Below are 17,103 nucleotides of genomic sequence, written 5' to 3'. Positions count from 1 at the left end.
TCATGTTTTTTTTTTCCTGTATTTTATTAATACAGGGTATTACACTGATTTTCAGATATTAAACCAATCTTTCTTTCCTCTTGTTTGTGGTATAAAATCCCTTTTATATTTTGCTGGATTTGTTTTGCTGGTATTTCTTTGATAATTTTTTTGGGTCAATATTTATAAAGTATATTGATCTGTACTTTCCTGCTGACATCTTTGTCGTGTTTTCACATCAGGGTGGTATTGGCATCATACGATGGGTTGGGAAGTATTCTCTCACCTTCTAGTTTGTAGAAAATTTCATGAAGAATTGGCATTAATACTTTTTTTAAGACTAATATTTTAATTTTTGTTTTTGTCTTTTAGGATTCTCCTTTTACAAATGCAGGAATGGGATCTAATCTAAATCTGTTAGGTGAAATTGAGTGTGATGCCAGCATAATGGATGGAAAATCCTTAAATTTTGGAGCAGTTGGAGCACTGAGTGGTATGTGGGCATTATGACCTACTATCTTTGGAAAATCATGCACGTGACCATTTCATGCCTTCTAAAGATGATTATGGTCTTTTTCACCATTACTGCTTGGAATAGTGTTTAAAACAAATATACTTCTTTTTTTATTGAATTTAAAACATACAGTCTTAGTTATACGTAGTTTTTGGTTTGAATTTGATCATTCTCCCGTATCCCTTGAAGAGATTAAAGACATTTAAGACTTGATTTAGAATATTAATTTTACAATTTGAAATACACACTATAGTTTTTGTTGTAAAAAATTTCAGGTAATATAAATAAAGTTTACCTTTGATCCTCCAAATCTTTTCTTTCTCATTTCCTTTCTCCCTGGGGTTTAACCAGTAAAAATCCAGTGCTTTTATCTATATTTTTATGTAATAGAAACACAGTTTTATTTTGTGCCTGTATTTGTTTTCTTAAAAAATAGATGTGTTAATTATTATAAACTTTTTAGATTTAAATATAATCTTTGGAGATTTTTTCCACATCAGTACATAAAAGATAATGTCTCATGTTTTATACTTCATTTTTTAAAGTAAAATATACATGAAATATGTATTTTATGTGTACAGTTTCATGAATTTTTAGATGTAGACATCATATAAGCCGCCACCTAGATCAAGACATTCAACGTTTCCGTGTCAAAATGTAGAACATTTTCATAATCCCAGAAGGGCCCTTTATGCTTCTCCTCGGTCCATACTTCTTGTGCTCTCTTCCCCCATGCTAACTTTGGGTACCATGGATTAATTTGCCTGTTCCTAAAACTTACTTCTGTGTCTGTTTTCTTTTGCTTAATGTTATGCCTGTGAGATGGATCCATGTTTTGTGTCAGTAGTATTTTATTTTTTACCACTTAGTAGTATTTCATTGAGTGAATATACCATAACTTCTGTATTTAGTCTCCTCTTAATGGGCATATGAAATTTCTAGTTTTTTACTTTTTTGAGTAAAGCTTCAGTGAATATTATTTTACATGTCTTTTGGAAGACATATGTACTTCTGTTTGTTTTTTTTTTTTTTTGAGATGGAGTCTCATTCTGTCACCCAGCCTGGAGTGCAGTGGTACGATCTTGGCTCACTGCAACCTCTGTCTCCCAGGTTCAGTTGATTCTTCTGCCTCAGCCTCCCAAGTAGCTGGGACTACAGGCACCCATCACAATGCCTGGCTAAGTTTTTGTATTTTTAGTAGAAACTGGGTTTCACCATGTTGGCCAGGCTGGTCTTGAAGTTATGACCTCAAGTGGTCTGCCGGCCTCGGCCTCCCAGAGTGCTGGGATTATAGGCGTGAGCCACAATGCCTGGCCACATATGTACTTCTTTAGGTACATATGCATATATGTTTTGCTTTAATAGATACTGCTGGTTTTCAAAAGTAACTGTTGCAATTTATACTCCCACTAGCAGTGTAGGAGCTTTTCAGTTACTCTGCATCCTTGCCAATTTTTGGTATTGTTATTGTTTTTAAAATTCAGCCATTTTGATATGTGTGTAGTGGTATTATTTAGTGTCCCTAGTGACTTATGTGTGTAGTGGTGTCCAATTCGAGTGTCCCTAATGACTTATAAGAGCCTTTTCATATGCTTATTAACCATTTAGATATCCTTGTTGAGAAGTGCATGTTCGCACCTTTTGCAGATTTTTATTTGATTATATCTTCTATTGATTTGTTGGAGTATTTTAAATATTTTACATACAAATCCTTTGTAAGATACATGTATTAGGGATATCTTCTCCCAGTCTATGGTTTGCCTTTGCAGTTTCTTAATGGTGTTTTTTGATGAATAGAAGTTTCTGATTTTAATGAAGTTTAAGTTAGCAACCTTTTCTTTTATGATTAACTCTTTGTATTTTAAGAAGTTTTTGCCTGTTCAAAGTTATGAAGATAGTCTTCATTCTTTTCTTTCTGTAATTTTATTGTTTTTATCCTTCACATTTAGCTTTCTTATCAAGCTCAAATTAATTTTTGTATATGTAACATAGGGGTCAACATTTGTTTATTTTTTCCTCATATGGATATCCAAATGGTCCATTGCCCTCTATTGAAAGGAAGTCTTTTCCTCATAGAATTGTGTTGGGAAATTAGGTGGCTGTGTGATAATTTTTTACTGTACACTGTTATGGCTGCTTTCAAAAATGAGTTGGGACCCGGGAGGCGGCGGAGCTTGCAGTGAGTGGAGATTGCACCACTGCACTCCAGCCTGGGTGACAGAGCGAGACTCCGTCTCAAAAAAAAAAAAAAAAAAAAAAAAAAAAGAGTTGGGGATTTTTTTCCCTATTCTTTGAAAAGGTTTGTATATGATTGGAATAATTTCTTTTTAATTGTTTGAAAGAATTCATAAATTATTTCAAATTAGTGGGGTTTTCTTTGTGGGAAGTTTTAAAAGTAGGATTCAATATTTTTAGCATTTATATGATTGTATTTTCTTTTTCATGTGCATTTTTCTAGGAATTTATCTGTTTCATATGAGTTGTCAAATTTGTTTGCCTAAAGACATTTTAGTTAGCTTTCTTTATTGATTTCTAGTTTAATTCCACTGTGGCCAGAGAATGTACTATGTATGATACCAATCCCTTGAAGATTTTAGAGACTTGCTATATGGCTCAGATTATGGTGTGTTTTGGTAAATTTCCATGTGAACTTCAAAACAATATGTATTCTGGAGTTGTTGAGTACAGTGCTCTATATGTGTCACTTAGGTCAATTTGGTTATTTATTTGTTCTGATGTTTTATATCATTTCTTTTTTGTGATAGTTAAGAAAGGGTGGTTCAATTAGTTTTACTTTTACTTTTTTTACTATTAAGTTTTATTGGTATTTAATACAATTTCATGTGTTTGAAGGCCATTAGGATTTCTCTGGGTACTACCTGTTCATACCTGTTGTGTGGCTTACCTTTTAACTCTGTTTATAATATCCTTAATCATATTGCAATTAAAAATTTTTCTTTGTCCAACTTACTGCTTTCTCTTTTGTGGCTTTTGTATTTTGTATTTCTTAAAGTCTGTTATAATTTATAAGCGTAATTTACTTGTATTTTCTTCTAACACATGTATAGTTTATTTTTCCTTTACCTCTTGAATGCATTTTTTTTTTCCTGAAATGACTGAGAATTGTTCCTACATAGTTAATTGAATAAGTACAGTTTATTAAATGACTGTAATACCCTAGGCATTGTTCTACAGTGGTTTACATATTTTATTTATTTATTTATTTATTTATTTATTTTTGAGACGGAATCTTGCCCTGTTGGCCGAGGTTGGAGTGCAGTGGTGCGATCTTAGCTCACTGCAACCTCCGCCTCCTGGGTTCAAGTGATTCTCCTGCCTCAGCCTTCTGAGTAACTGGGATAACAGGCGTGTGCCACTATGCCTGGCTAATTTTTATATTTTTGGTAGAGACGGGTTTCACCATGCCGGCTAAGCTGGTCTTGACATCCTGACCTCGGGTGGTCCGCCTGCCTTAGCCTCCCAAAGTGCTGGGATTACAGGCGTGAACCACCGTGTCTGGCCCAGTGGTTTACATATTTTAAATCATTTAGTTCTCACAATACCCTTATGAGGCCTATGCTTTTATCCTATGTAATACCATTATGAGGTCTATGCTTTTAAATCATTTAATTCTCACAATGCTCTTATGAGGTCTGTGCTTTGCAGATGAGGAAACTGAGACACAAGAGAGATTCAGTAGTTTGTCCAAGGACATTGTATTATTCCGGGTAAAACTAGAAGACAGAAACCATACCATAGTTTAAATAGAAGTTTAATATAAAGAGTTATTAAGCAGTGATTGGAGAGTAACTCTGTAAACATGGGAAGAGAACTCAAAAATGTATCCTAGGGCAGAGGGAGAATACCCAAAGAGAACACATTTGGAAGTAGGTTTAGACCTCATTGAAGAAGGTGTGGCTATCATCCACTGTATGGCAGAGAAGTTGCTGAATTACCCAGGCCAGAGCTAGTCTATAGTTAATGTGTGAGTAGGATCAATCCTGTGAGGCAGAGGCAAGCTTAGGCTGGTAGGTGGGCACACAGAGGTCAAGATGCTGTGAGAATTAAACCTCCCTGGGCAGGATAAAGATTGGCTTTTGGCTCACTGCACAGGCACCCTGTGGAACACTTGCTATGTGTGCCTGTGGGGCTGAGCATTGGGTGTGGGGATCAACATCCTGAACTGGAGTATGGTCTCATTCTTTCTGGAGCTCTCAGCTATGCTGCTGTGGCACCAATCAGGAGCCGGAGAAAACGTGGTGTCCAAATGCTGGAGAAAGCTGCTCCCTGTGGGCACTTAGCACAGGAGAGTACCACATTGGCCAAAGTGAAGCCTGGTGAGCAAGATACCCTTTCTTCCTACAGTATTTCTTTAGTGTCCTCTACTGACAAAACTTACCCATTGTGCTAGCTGGCAAAGGAAACATACTTAGAGGGCCCATATCCATTTTCACACATCAGGCAACAAAGGGTGAATTTGTAGCTGAGAAGCGATAAACTGATTAACTGGAACAGTTACAAAGTAGTCTGACTCCTAGGCTTTTACCTTTGTGTTCTTTCTCCCTCTTATATGTAGTTAACCCTTTTCCTACTGATTTGAAATATTAAATACCTAAATTCACAAGTGTCTGTTTCTGAACTTTAGCTTTATTCTATTCCATTGACATATTTGTTTATTTTGTACTCAAACCACTCTTTTTTAATTAGAATAGCTTCAAATAAAAAAAAAGATATCTTGCAGGGTAAATACCTCTTCATTTTTCTTTTTCAAAGTTTTCTTTTCCTGATTAAGAGTCAGCTTCTCATGCATCGTGGAAATCCTTTTGTGGTTTGATGGAGAATTGGATTTATAAGTTATAAATTGGATTTATAAGTTATAACTTATACATATATAAGTTATATAAACTTATAAATGTATGTTATATAATGTATACATATATATGTTGTATATGTAAATGTATATACATATATACATATATATTATATACATATAAATGTATACATATATACATATATACATAAACTTATAAATGTATACATATATAAGTTATATAAACTTATAAATGTATGTTATAATGTATAAATCCAATTTATAACTTATAAATTGTTAATTTATAAATAATATTAATAAAGTTACAAATTGGATTTATAAGTTGGATTAAAGATTTGGATTTATAAGTTAACTTGGAAAAGTTTAATGTCTTTACAATATTGAATCATCACATCCAGAATTATATTGTTTTCAGAAGTAGGAGACCTGATTTGGGCTTTTCTTTATCTTGTTTTGTATTTCATACTTTTTTTGTGGAAGATTTGGTATTGAACTACATTTCTACAGTTGGTTTTGCTTAGAATCAATCTGTTGGCCTTAATTTAAATTTTTATAGTCTCTTTATATATCCCACTGATGATTTGTTTGTATTAATAATGTCCTGAAAGGAAGGCATAGATTAATGATGAAGGGTATAGTCTTCGATATTAGCTGTCTCTGTGTTAAAATTCAGCGCTGTGATCATGGGCAGGCAACTTAACTCTCTTTATAAATGTTTTCTCATTAATCAGATAGGATTAATAAGTGTTGGTTATATGACAGAATTGAAGGATCAGCGAACTCATCTGATACATTTAAGAGTTTGGCACTAGGCCTGCAGCATATTAGGAAATAGTTACTTTCATTGCCTTCCACCATCATCATCACTGTTGTCATCACTGTCATTGTCTTTGTCATTGTCATCTTGACAGTGTTTATGACACTCAAACTGTCCTGTCAATTCTCCTGGATAAGCACCGTCACCTCACTTGTACATACTGGTTGGCCTCTTGGAAAGAATCTGAACCACATTTTAGGTTACAATCTTTTATACAGTTGGCCTTCTCTCCCACCCTTACCCAATTTGAAGGACATTTCCCCGTTCTATCTCTCTTGTAGGTGACATTTAAAAGTTTTGGCTTATTTTTCCCCCATTAATTTTTATCTCCAAGGTCAACTTGAAGCTGTTTGTAATGATGTTTATTCTTTAAAGGGAGTTTATGGTTTTGTGGTCACTAAATGCCTGGAGCATGTATATAGTTTTGATAGTAAGATAGTATCACATTTTCAGTTCATTTTAAACACTCTATTCTGAAATCTATTAAAAAAGATTTAATTTAATTTAAATATATAGTATTTCAGTTCAGCCTTTGCTTCTGTAGCACATGACAAAACATGAGAATATGTATTTTATATTTGTTCTTTTCTTGCTTCTAGGTTTTCATTTATTTTTTGATTTAACTCTTATTGCTCATGGTTATTAAGGGTTTTCATTAGTGTTACTTGATATATCAAAAAAGAATTTCCAAGATATATTCAAGTTGTTTTATTGAAACAACTGCAAAACTGAGTGGGAAACTGAAAGACATTTCTGACATCTTTTTTGCCAATTTTTTTTTTTATAGGAATCAAGAACCCAGTCTCAGTTGCCAACAGACTCTTATGTGAAGGGCAGAAGGGCAAGCTCTCGGCTGGCAGAATTCCTCCCTGGTAACCACTTTGTTCTTCCCAACTTTCCCTGTCTTTAGTGCATTTTTATCCACAGAAGGCTGATGCTGTTGGTTACATACCAGGTATCATGCCTTTGAAGAAGAAGATAAACTTTGTTCTGTGATCATGGAACATTTTGTACAGCTGATAAAGTTCTGGATGGAAAAGAATATTATGGATTAAAGCAGAAAGGGGATCAGTGTTCAACTGGGCTCATTTTATTTTGAAACTTAAAAAAAAAGTTACACATTGTAGTCTAAAGTAATTTTTAAATTTGAGAAGTTCTTAGCATAAAAGTACATGGAATATAGTAAATAGCCCTTATGAACCTGTGATCCAGCTCCAGTAATTACCAGTGTTTTGTTCTTATCTGTCTCATGCATCTCAGGTTTTTTCCTATAGGGTTTTTTGTTTTTGTTTTTGTTTATTTTTATTTTATTTTATTATTTTTTTTTGAGATAAGGTCTTACTCTGTCACCCAGGCTGGAGTGCAGTGGTACAGTCATGGCTCACTGCAGCCTTGACCTCCTCTGCTCAAGAGATCTTCCTGCCTCAACCTCCTGAGTAGCTGGGACTACATGCTTGTACCACCATTCCTGGATATTTTATTTTTTTTAGAGATGGGGTCTTGCTATGCTGCCCAGGCTCATCTCAAACTCCTTGATTCAAGCAATCCTCCTGCCTTGGCCTCCCAGAGAGCTGGGATTATAGGCATGAGCCACTGTGTCTGGCCCCTATAGTATTTTAAAGCAAATCCCCGACACCATAGTTTACCCTTAAATAGTTTTGTAAGTAATTCTGTGTTTGCAAAACATAGCCACCGTACTGTTAGCTTGCCTAACAATATTAAAACTTATGCTTTAATACCATGTTATACTTAGTCTATGCTCAGCATACCTGGTTATGGAGGTTACATTAATGTTCTGTGTTCAAAGTTGTGGTGACAGTGCTGTAGGAATCACTTTGTTTGATTCTACTGTGTTTTGAAGTCACAGAAAATATATAGTTAAAAAAAATCTTAAATCCTTTACCCAGCTAGATTTAAAATTTTAATTATATATATCCCAGTTTAATTATGGCACTAGAGAGTCAATTATGAAAAAATTCTCAAATATTAATTTTTAATATGTGTTTTTGATCAAGCAGTGGTAAGGGGTAGCAAATCTGATTTATTGAGATCCTTTCTAATATCTGTTGGATTGATTTCAGTAAGTTTCCTGGTAATTCTGTAAGTGAGAAAAGTGATTTAAAAAAATCTTCCCTCATGATTTATTTAAAAAATGCTTCTCTCATGATTTATGTTAAACCCATGCTATTTTGTTTAACTGGTATGAGATTATCAATCCAAAATTTACTAAGTATTTGTTTAGTAGGTACATGTGGAGTCTTTCTATCCATACGTTTTTAAGGGAGTAGTAAGTGCAAAGAGATTGTCTCTGGATTTATATTCTCTGTAATGTGCATTTAAACATGACTGTGTTCTTTCACCCAATATTTTCTATTGTGTGTAGAACCTAATTAACATGAACTAAACAATTTAGAAGACATGTACCCAGTAGGGAGGAGAAGATGTAGTTGTTTGGTTGGCAAGAAAAATAGCATAAACAGTGTAAAAAGCATTTGGAAGTTCACCTACAAGTCTACTATAATCCCGTTGCCCCCACTCCTCATGGCATTTACCAAGCAAATTCTCAAATTTATATGGAGGAGCAAATGTAAAAGAATAGTAAAGACAGTTGTAAAACAGATGAAAGAGTTGGACGTACTTAATGGATAGCATGATACTTTTATATAATACTATAGGAATTAAAACAGGTTGATATAAGTATAGATAAAAAGATCAGTAAGAACTGCAAGTCTAGAAGCTGACTCAGTGCATGAGGGAATTTGGTCTGTGACAACAGTGTCATCTCAAATCATTGTGGGGAAAAATAATGGTGTATTAAATAAATTGTGTTGGGACAGTTGGCCACCTAGTGCAAGAACATTAAATTCCGATGTCATATCACTGAGAAAACGCCCAAACCCAAAAGTAAACAAGTGTAGTATAAAAATATTAGGAAAGGCCGGGCGCGGTGGCTCAAGCCTGTAATCCCAGCACTTTGGGAGGCCGAGGCGGGCGGATCACAAGGTCAGGAGATCGAGACCACAGTGAAACCCCGTCTCTACTAAAAATACAAAAAATTAGCCGGGCGCGGTGGCGGGCGCCTGTAGTCCTAGCTACTCAGGAGGCTGAGGCAGGAGAATGGCGTGAACCCAGGAGGCGGAGCTTGCAGTGAGCCGAGATCGCGCCACTGCACTCCAGCCTGGGCAACAGCGTGAGACTCTGTCTCAAAACAAACAAACAAACAAAAAAACAAAAAACAAAAAACAAAACAAAAAAAATATTAGGAAAAAATATGGGAGAGTATCCTTATGACTATGAGGCAGCAAAAAATTTATTAAGATAAAAAATAAAGCTAAGTATTGAAACATGACAAATGAAGATGTATACCGGTTATACAACTGAAGATACTACGATCAGAATTAAAAGACAGTATGTCCTTTGGAACTGAGAAAAATTATTTGCAGGATATGTAGCAAACAAAAGATTATCCAGAGTGTTTATGAACTAGAAAATATCAATAAGAAAAAGACAGCTCACATTTTAAAAATCAGTAAAGGATACAAATAGGCAATTTATGGGAAAGAAAATATTAATGGGATATAAACATATGAAAAGGTGCCCAATAATATTAATCAAGGAATTGTTAGTAATAAAATAGATGATATTTTCACCTTTTTCAAGTAGCAAAATTAACAAAGACCAACAATATGCAGAATTATTCAGGGCATAGAAAAATCGGTTCTTTTGCTGTTGATGGGAACATAAACAGCCGGTTGAGAGACATTTGGATATTATTTATTAAGTACAAATTAAAAATGCACATTGTATGCCCAGCATTTCTATCCTGAGACAAAATGCCTTCACAAGAAGGCTCATACAGCACAAGAAGGCTATAGCATTGTTGTTTGTAGAATATAAAAATGTAAGCTCCCGAAATACCCATCAATGGCTAAATAAACTGTTTTCTAGTTATATTATTAGATATCCTGTGGCATTAGAAAAAAGGACAGAAACATTTGCGTATAGTAACATGGCTTACTGTTAGAATTAATTTACTTGGGCTGCTTTAACAAAATACCTTAGATTCAGTGGCTTAAACAGTAGAAATGTATTTCTCACAGTTCTGGAAGTTAAGAAGTCCAAGAACTAGGTTCCAGGCTGTTTGGTTTCTGGTAAGCGTTCGTTTTCTGGCTTGCTTTCTCACTGTGTCCTTACACTAGAGATAGGGGTATAGGTATAGGGAAAGGGTTGTTGAGAGAGAGAAAACTTTCCTTCTTATAAAGACACTAATAGCATCACGAGGGCCCTACCCTCATGACTTTATCCAACTCCGATGATCTCCCAAAGGCCCCATCTCCAAGTATTATCATATTGAGGGCTAGGGCTTCAACAAATGAATTTTTGGGTGGACACGATTCAGTTCAGAAAGAGATCTCACATTGTAGAGTAAAAAAATCAAGTTGCTGATGATATGTTCATTTTGACTTCTGTTTTCTTAAAAACATTACAAAACAATATGATGCATACCTGTTTTCTGCCACCTAGGATAGGAAATAAAACACCACCAAAAGATTTGGAGCTGCCTAGACTAAACTCTGCCAATTTACATTTCTGCCTACAATGTCTTATGATCATTCAACCAAACACTTAACAGGAGTAATATAATATTTTAAAAATCTTTCCAAAGTTAAAAGGGAAGAGATTTAACATGTACTCCTTGTTCCTTCCACTGTCTCACATGCTCACCCTGACCCCCATCTCTGCCCTACCTCTAGGTAACAATAACCCTGATTTTAAGCTTTTCTCATTGCCATATATTCTTTCATATTATTACAGCATATCTAATACTCTAATTTTCTGTGGCTACATAAATACGTGCATAGATGTACAAAAAAGACTTGTAAAGTAGGTTATGAAGCCCACTGTGATCACCTCAGGGAAAGAGGGAAGAGGGAGTAAGATGAGGCAATTGTCCAAGGGGACATATGCAATATTTTAATATTTTACAATGAGAAAACATACAGGTGAAAGTGATGGCTACCTCTTTATTAAAATGATATTATATAATAATGGTACACCTGTCTGGAAGTAGCTGGTTTTCTCACAAACATAGTTTTCAACTTTATGTTTTGAGTATTTTGATATTTTAGGTATTTAATATTTTCATATGAATTTTAGAATTTAGTTTTTCTATTTCTGTAAATAGCCTGCCAGAATTTTGTTTGCGATTCTAATATATGCATTTATTAAGATTTTTAAACTCTCTCAACTGTTTTATAGTTTCCAGTGTATAGATGTTGCACAGCTTTTATTATATTTATACCTGGTACTTCATTTTTTTGATGCTGTGGTAAATGGTGTACTTAAGCATGTTAATTTCCAAATGTTCGTTGTCAGTATGTAGAAATATGATTGATTTTAACATATTGACATTCTATCATGGGAATTTGGTAAATCCATTTGTTTTAGTCCCAGTTTTTATAGATTCCATAAGATTTTCTTTCTTTCTTTTTTTCTTTCCTTTTTTTTTTTTTTTTTTTTTGAGATGGAATCTTGCTCTCTGTGGACCAGGCTGGAGTGCAACACATCTCAGCTCACTGCAATCTGTGCCTCCCAGGTTCAAGCAATTCTCCCGCCTCAGCCTCCTGAGTATCTGGAATTACAGGCATGCACCACGATGCCCTGCTAATTTTTGTATTTTTAGTAGAGGAGGGGTTTCGCCATGTTGGCCAGTCTGGTCTTGAACACCTGACCTCAGGTGATCTGCCCGCCTTAGCCTCCCACAGTGCTGGGATTACAGACATGAGCCACCGTGCCCAGCCAAGATTTTTTACATAAATATTATGTCTCCTGGGAATGAGTATAGTTTTATTTCTATTTCTAATCTGGATTCTTTTGACTAATTTTTTTTTGTGCTTTATTGCATTGGCTGGAACTTCCAATGCAGTGTACAGTAGAGAAGTGTGAGAATGGACATCCTTCCCTTGATTGTGATCTTAGGGAGGAAGCATTTGGTCTTTCACCATTAAGTCTGATGATTGCTGCAGGTATTTAATCACAGATGCTCTTGATCATGTTGAGAAAGTTCCCTTCTTTTCCTAGTGTATTAGACCATTTTGATGCTGCTATGAACAAATACCCAGGACTGGGTAACTTAATAAAAAAAAAAAAAAAGAGATTTAGGCTGGGCACGGTGGCTCACGCCAGTCATCCCAGCACTTTGGGAGGCCGAGGTGGGCAGATCACGAGGTCAGGAGATCGAGACCATCCTGGCTAACACGGTGAAACCCCATCTCTACTAAAAAATACAAAAGATTAACTGGGTGTGGTGGTGGGCGCCTGTAGTCCCAGCTACTCAGGAGGCTGAGGCAGGAGAATGACTTGAGCCTGGAGGTGGAGCTTGCAGTGAGCCGAGATCACGCCACTGCACTCCAGGCTGGGTGACAGAGCGAGACTCTGTCTCTTAAAAAAAAAAAGAGGTTTAATGAACTCACAGTTCGACTTGGCTGGGGAAGCCTCACAATCATGGCAAAAGGCGAAGAGGAGCAAAGGCACATCTTACATTACATGGTGGCAGGGAAGAGAGCGTGTGCAGAGGAACTGCCCTTTATAAAACCGTCAACTCTCATGAGACTTACTCACTATCACAAGAACAGCATGGGAAAAACCTGCTCCCATGATTCAGTTACATCCCACTGGGTCCCTCCCACGACACATGGGTATTATGGGAGCTACAATTCAAGATGAGATTTGGGTGGGGACACAGCAAAACCATGTCACCTAGTGTGCTGAGAACTTTAGTAGGAATAGGTGTTGTACTTTGTCAAATGCTTTTCTGCATCTATTGAGATGATCCTATAATTTAAAAAATTTAGTTAGCTAATTTAGTGATTTGATGATTTTTGACTGATAAAGCAGCATTCCTGGGATAAATTCCACTTGGTCATAATGTATTATCCTTTTTATATATTGTTGGCTTCAGTTTGCTAATATTTGGTAAAGAATTTTTACATCTATGTTAATGAGTGATACTGGTTTATAGTTTTCTTGTAATAACTTTGGTTTGGGTTCATTTTGCTTTTTGGTTGTGTGGGGATATATATTTCATCAGCTTTGGGAAAAAATTGCTCATTATCTCTTCAGATATTTTTTTCTGAATCCCTGTCTCTTCTATTCTATTCACAATTCTGATTGCACATAAATTCAGCCCCTTGTGGTAGTTTACAGATCACTGACGATTTGTTTACTTTTTTCATTGTTTTTTCTCTGTTTCATTTTGAATAGTTTTCATTGCTGTCTTCAAGTTTACTAATTATTTTTCTGTCTAATCACGTAATATCTTGCTGCCTGCTAATCCCATTCAGCTTGTGTTTTATTTCTGACGTTATTTTTATCTCTACAAGTTTGATTTGCATCTTTAAAAAAATGTCTTCCATGTATCTACTTTACATGCCTAAACTTTCCTCTAGCTTTGTGAACATATGAATAGTGTTATAACAATTATTTAAATATCTTTGTTTGCTAATTCTGTCCTCTTTTTTATTTATGGATTGTTTTCAGTTGAATGATTTTTCACCTCATTATAGGTTACCTTTTCCTCCTGTTTTGCGTGCTTGGTAATTTTTATTGGGTTTCAGACATTGTGAGTTTTACCTTTTTGGGTGCTGTGTATTTTTGTATTTTAAAAACTATTCTTACATTTTATTCTAGGATGTGGCTAAGTTACTTAAAAACAGCTTGAGCCTTTCAGGTTTCGCTTTAAACTTTGTTACATGAAATGAGAAGCATTTGGCCTTGAGCTAATTTTGCCTTGCTATTGAGGCGGAATCTTTCAAAGTGTTATAACAGATGCAGCTAGAATGAGGCCTTTTACTTTGGCTGGTGGGAGCAGGAGCTGTTGTTCCTGGCTGTCTGAACTTGGAGACTTGGTTTTTTTTTTTTTTTTTTTAAACTTTCATTTCATTTGTTCCAAGACTTTGGGTAATGTCTTCTTACACATACACTGATCTCTACTTAGCTGAAGACTAGAGGGATACTCTGCAGATCTCTAGAGTACTTTCTATATGCAGTTCTCTCCTCTCTGGTACTCGGTCTTATGAACTGTGGCTATGTGGCTTCTCTGGATGCCCTTTCTGGATGTCACTTCAACTCAGAGATACTGCTGGAGCTCCTGTGCTGTGGTTTAGAAACTCTCTAGGCAATAATGAAGGTGAACCCTATGATTGCAGTAAGACAATCACAAGGTTTACCTTGTTTCCTCTCTCTCAAGGATCACTGTCCTATGTTGCCTAATGTCTCAATGTCTGAAAACTGCTACTTTCTGTATTTTGTCTTTATTTTTTTCTCCATCTTGTCCCGAAGTGAAAAATCTCTCATGTACCTGGAAGTTAATCATCTAAATTATAATAGAAATGAGATGACTAGAAATATTTGGATCACATGTAAATAAGCTTGAAGTAAAAACATTATAAATTTGGTTATGTTGATTTAGGGTATTCAGAGAAAATTTTTTTTGACTATATTACATTTAGACAGTGAACTCTAGAGAGTTTCTGCTATAACAAAACACCTTAATACCATAAACTAGGTAGCTTATAAACAATAAAAGTTTCTCACAGTTCTGAAGGCCGGAAAGTTCAAGATCAAGGAGTTGGGGAATTCAGAGTTGGGGCAATCAAGAGGGCTAATCCCATTCAAGAGGGCTTCACCCTCATGACCTAATCACATCCCAAAAGGCCCCACCTCCTAATGCCATCCCAATACTTGGGGGTGAGGTTTCAAACTATGAATTTTGTGGGAATACAGTTGTATATGTTAGAACATGACATAATGTTTAGAATGCTTCAGGCACTGTTCTAAATGCTTGAGATATGTTGATGAAAAAATGAAGATCTCTACCCTTATGAAGCTTGAAGCTTTTAAGGAATTTATGCAAAGATAAACTAACAGATAACAATGTGTAAATTTATCAATTATATAATACGTTAGAAGGTGGAAAAAGGGAAAAGGAGCAGGATAAGGGGATTGTGAGTACTGGGTAGAGAAGTGCAGGGTATTGGGATGCATTTTTAAGGAGGCCTTATCAAGGAGGGATGTTTGAGCATGTGAAGGAGTTTCCCATTTGGGAAATTAGGGGAACAGCCAGACAGAGGAAACAGTCAGCGTGAAGACCCTGAGGCAGGAGCCTCCTTGATATGTTTGTGGCTTTACAAGACATTGAGTAGAGTACACAAGGGGGCAAGAGGAATAAGAGGTGAATTGGGGAGTGGGGAGAATCAGATTCTATGGGAGCTTATAGATTTTTAAAAAGACTCTAGTTTTTGCACTGGTCCTCACAAGAGGTTTTACAGGATTTTGAAAGAGGAGTGCCATTACCTGAATTGTATTTTACAAGGATTTTAGTGGCTGGTGTATTGAGAATTGTCTGGGGTCAGGGAGTACAGGGCAAGGCAAGCACAAAAATAGTGAGGCCACTGCAGCATTGTGGGTATCAGATGATGGTGGCTCAGACCAAGGTGGTAGCAATGGAGGTGGTGAGAAGTGGTCAGATTCCAGATCTGTTATAATGATAGAGTCAATGGGACTTCGAAGTAGATTGGCGTGAACCTTTTCTAAAAGTTTCCTCCTTGGAGAATCAGAAGAATGCTTGAGAGAAGTTTGAATTGGTACTGCATTTAATGTTTGGGAATGTGATTTTTTTTTTTTTTTTTTGACATGTCAGTACAGTTTTTAGTAAAAGCTTCTGCTAAAATGATTTCAAAAGCAGTTATATGATATTTTGTGCAATGATGATCTACTATACAGTAATTTTTTATGTTAAGAAAAAGGGTAGATATTTAGTATGCTTATCCATAAGATGACATCCAACTATTTGCCTCCCTATGAATATTTCACAATGCCCAAAGTATTTAAAAACTTAAATAGCTGACAATAGTAAATTGATTTTACTTAGACTCAAACCTTTGAATGATTAAAAAATATGTAAAATAAAGCTAAGAATATTTTGTAAAATGCCCCTCACTGATTCCAGATACTGGAATTGAACCCAAAATGACCAATGGGAGTGCTGAGAATATTAGATTCAACTCCAAACTTTTGTCTTGATCATTTAGTTTACTACTTCAGCTTCTCTTTTACATCTTATCATGAAGAGAAATATTTCTTTTATCAGTTTTTGTTTTTCCTAGAAGAAGGAAATGCTAAAAATGCCATCAGGACCGTTCAAATTTGCATCCAAGCTCCTATTTAAGTTATCTTAACATTTAAACTTTATGTGACAGCTTTTCTTTGCAGTGGATTTCATTTCTTACAAGAATAGGAAAAACTGTTTTCTATTGTTAGAATCCTTTCGAATTTTTTTTTAAAAATTGAATTTTGAAGAGGTAAAGTTGTTTATTGTTATTGGCCTTCTCTCCTTTCTATTTAAAATAGTCCCTCCATCCCCATCTTTATGTATATTAGAAAGCAGTTATTGTGGTTAACCGTTTAGTTTCCCATTGGAGCCATTTGGATATGTTTTTGAGGGTCTACTTAGATTTTGTTTTGCCAGTCTGTCACTGGTCTTATTAACAGTCAAATCTTAAGACTTCAATATGTATTACTTCGAGTTTTTAGTGTTGGAATGATTAAAATAACAGAAACAAAAAATAGGGAGTGGAAAACTAGCAAGTAGGCACAAGTTCAAGGAATCCATTACTGGCTGGCTGAGATCTTTAAGTAGTTGGCTATGGAAGAAGATGGAGTGATTAATTATTATGGTAACTGCTTGCTATTACTATTTGCTTAATCAAATTACTTAGGGAATGGGGTAGTTAATTATCCTACATGCTATTTGAAATATTTGAAAACAAGTCTTTTATATTTAGCTATCAGTATCCTTTTATCCACTTTGTTATGTTAAAACTTGCTGTTTAGGACTTAAAAGTTACTTTTGGGACATACCATAGTACTTTACTTACCACAGTAAAAATGATTCTGAGGGTT

The 17,103-nt window shown here is 35.4% G+C and overlaps 1 protein-coding gene across 10 annotated transcripts in view; it reads left to right on the top strand.

The window, feature by feature from the left end:
- Positions 1–17,103, top strand: part of TASP1 (taspase 1) — a 403,549-nt gene that overhangs the window by 55,894 nt on the left and 330,552 nt on the right. For all 10 annotated transcript variants that reach the window (XR_007717088.1, XM_050745318.1, XM_050745319.1 and 7 more), the window contains 2 exons: positions 352–472; positions 6,929–7,013. Coding sequence is in view for 9 of the 10 variants with exons in the window: in XM_050745318.1 (XP_050601275.1) it covers positions 352–472; positions 6,929–7,013 (206 nt within the window). In the remaining variant the exon portion in view is untranslated. The remainder of the gene's footprint in view (positions 1–351; positions 473–6,928; positions 7,014–17,103) is intronic.

Source organism: Macaca thibetana, chromosome 10 (genome assembly GCF_024542745.1).
Source record: "Macaca thibetana thibetana isolate TM-01 chromosome 10, ASM2454274v1, whole genome shotgun sequence".
NCBI classification, from domain to species: Eukaryota; Metazoa; Chordata; class Mammalia; order Primates; family Cercopithecidae; genus Macaca; species Macaca thibetana.
This window is presented reverse-complemented; position numbering and strand designations above follow the sequence as displayed.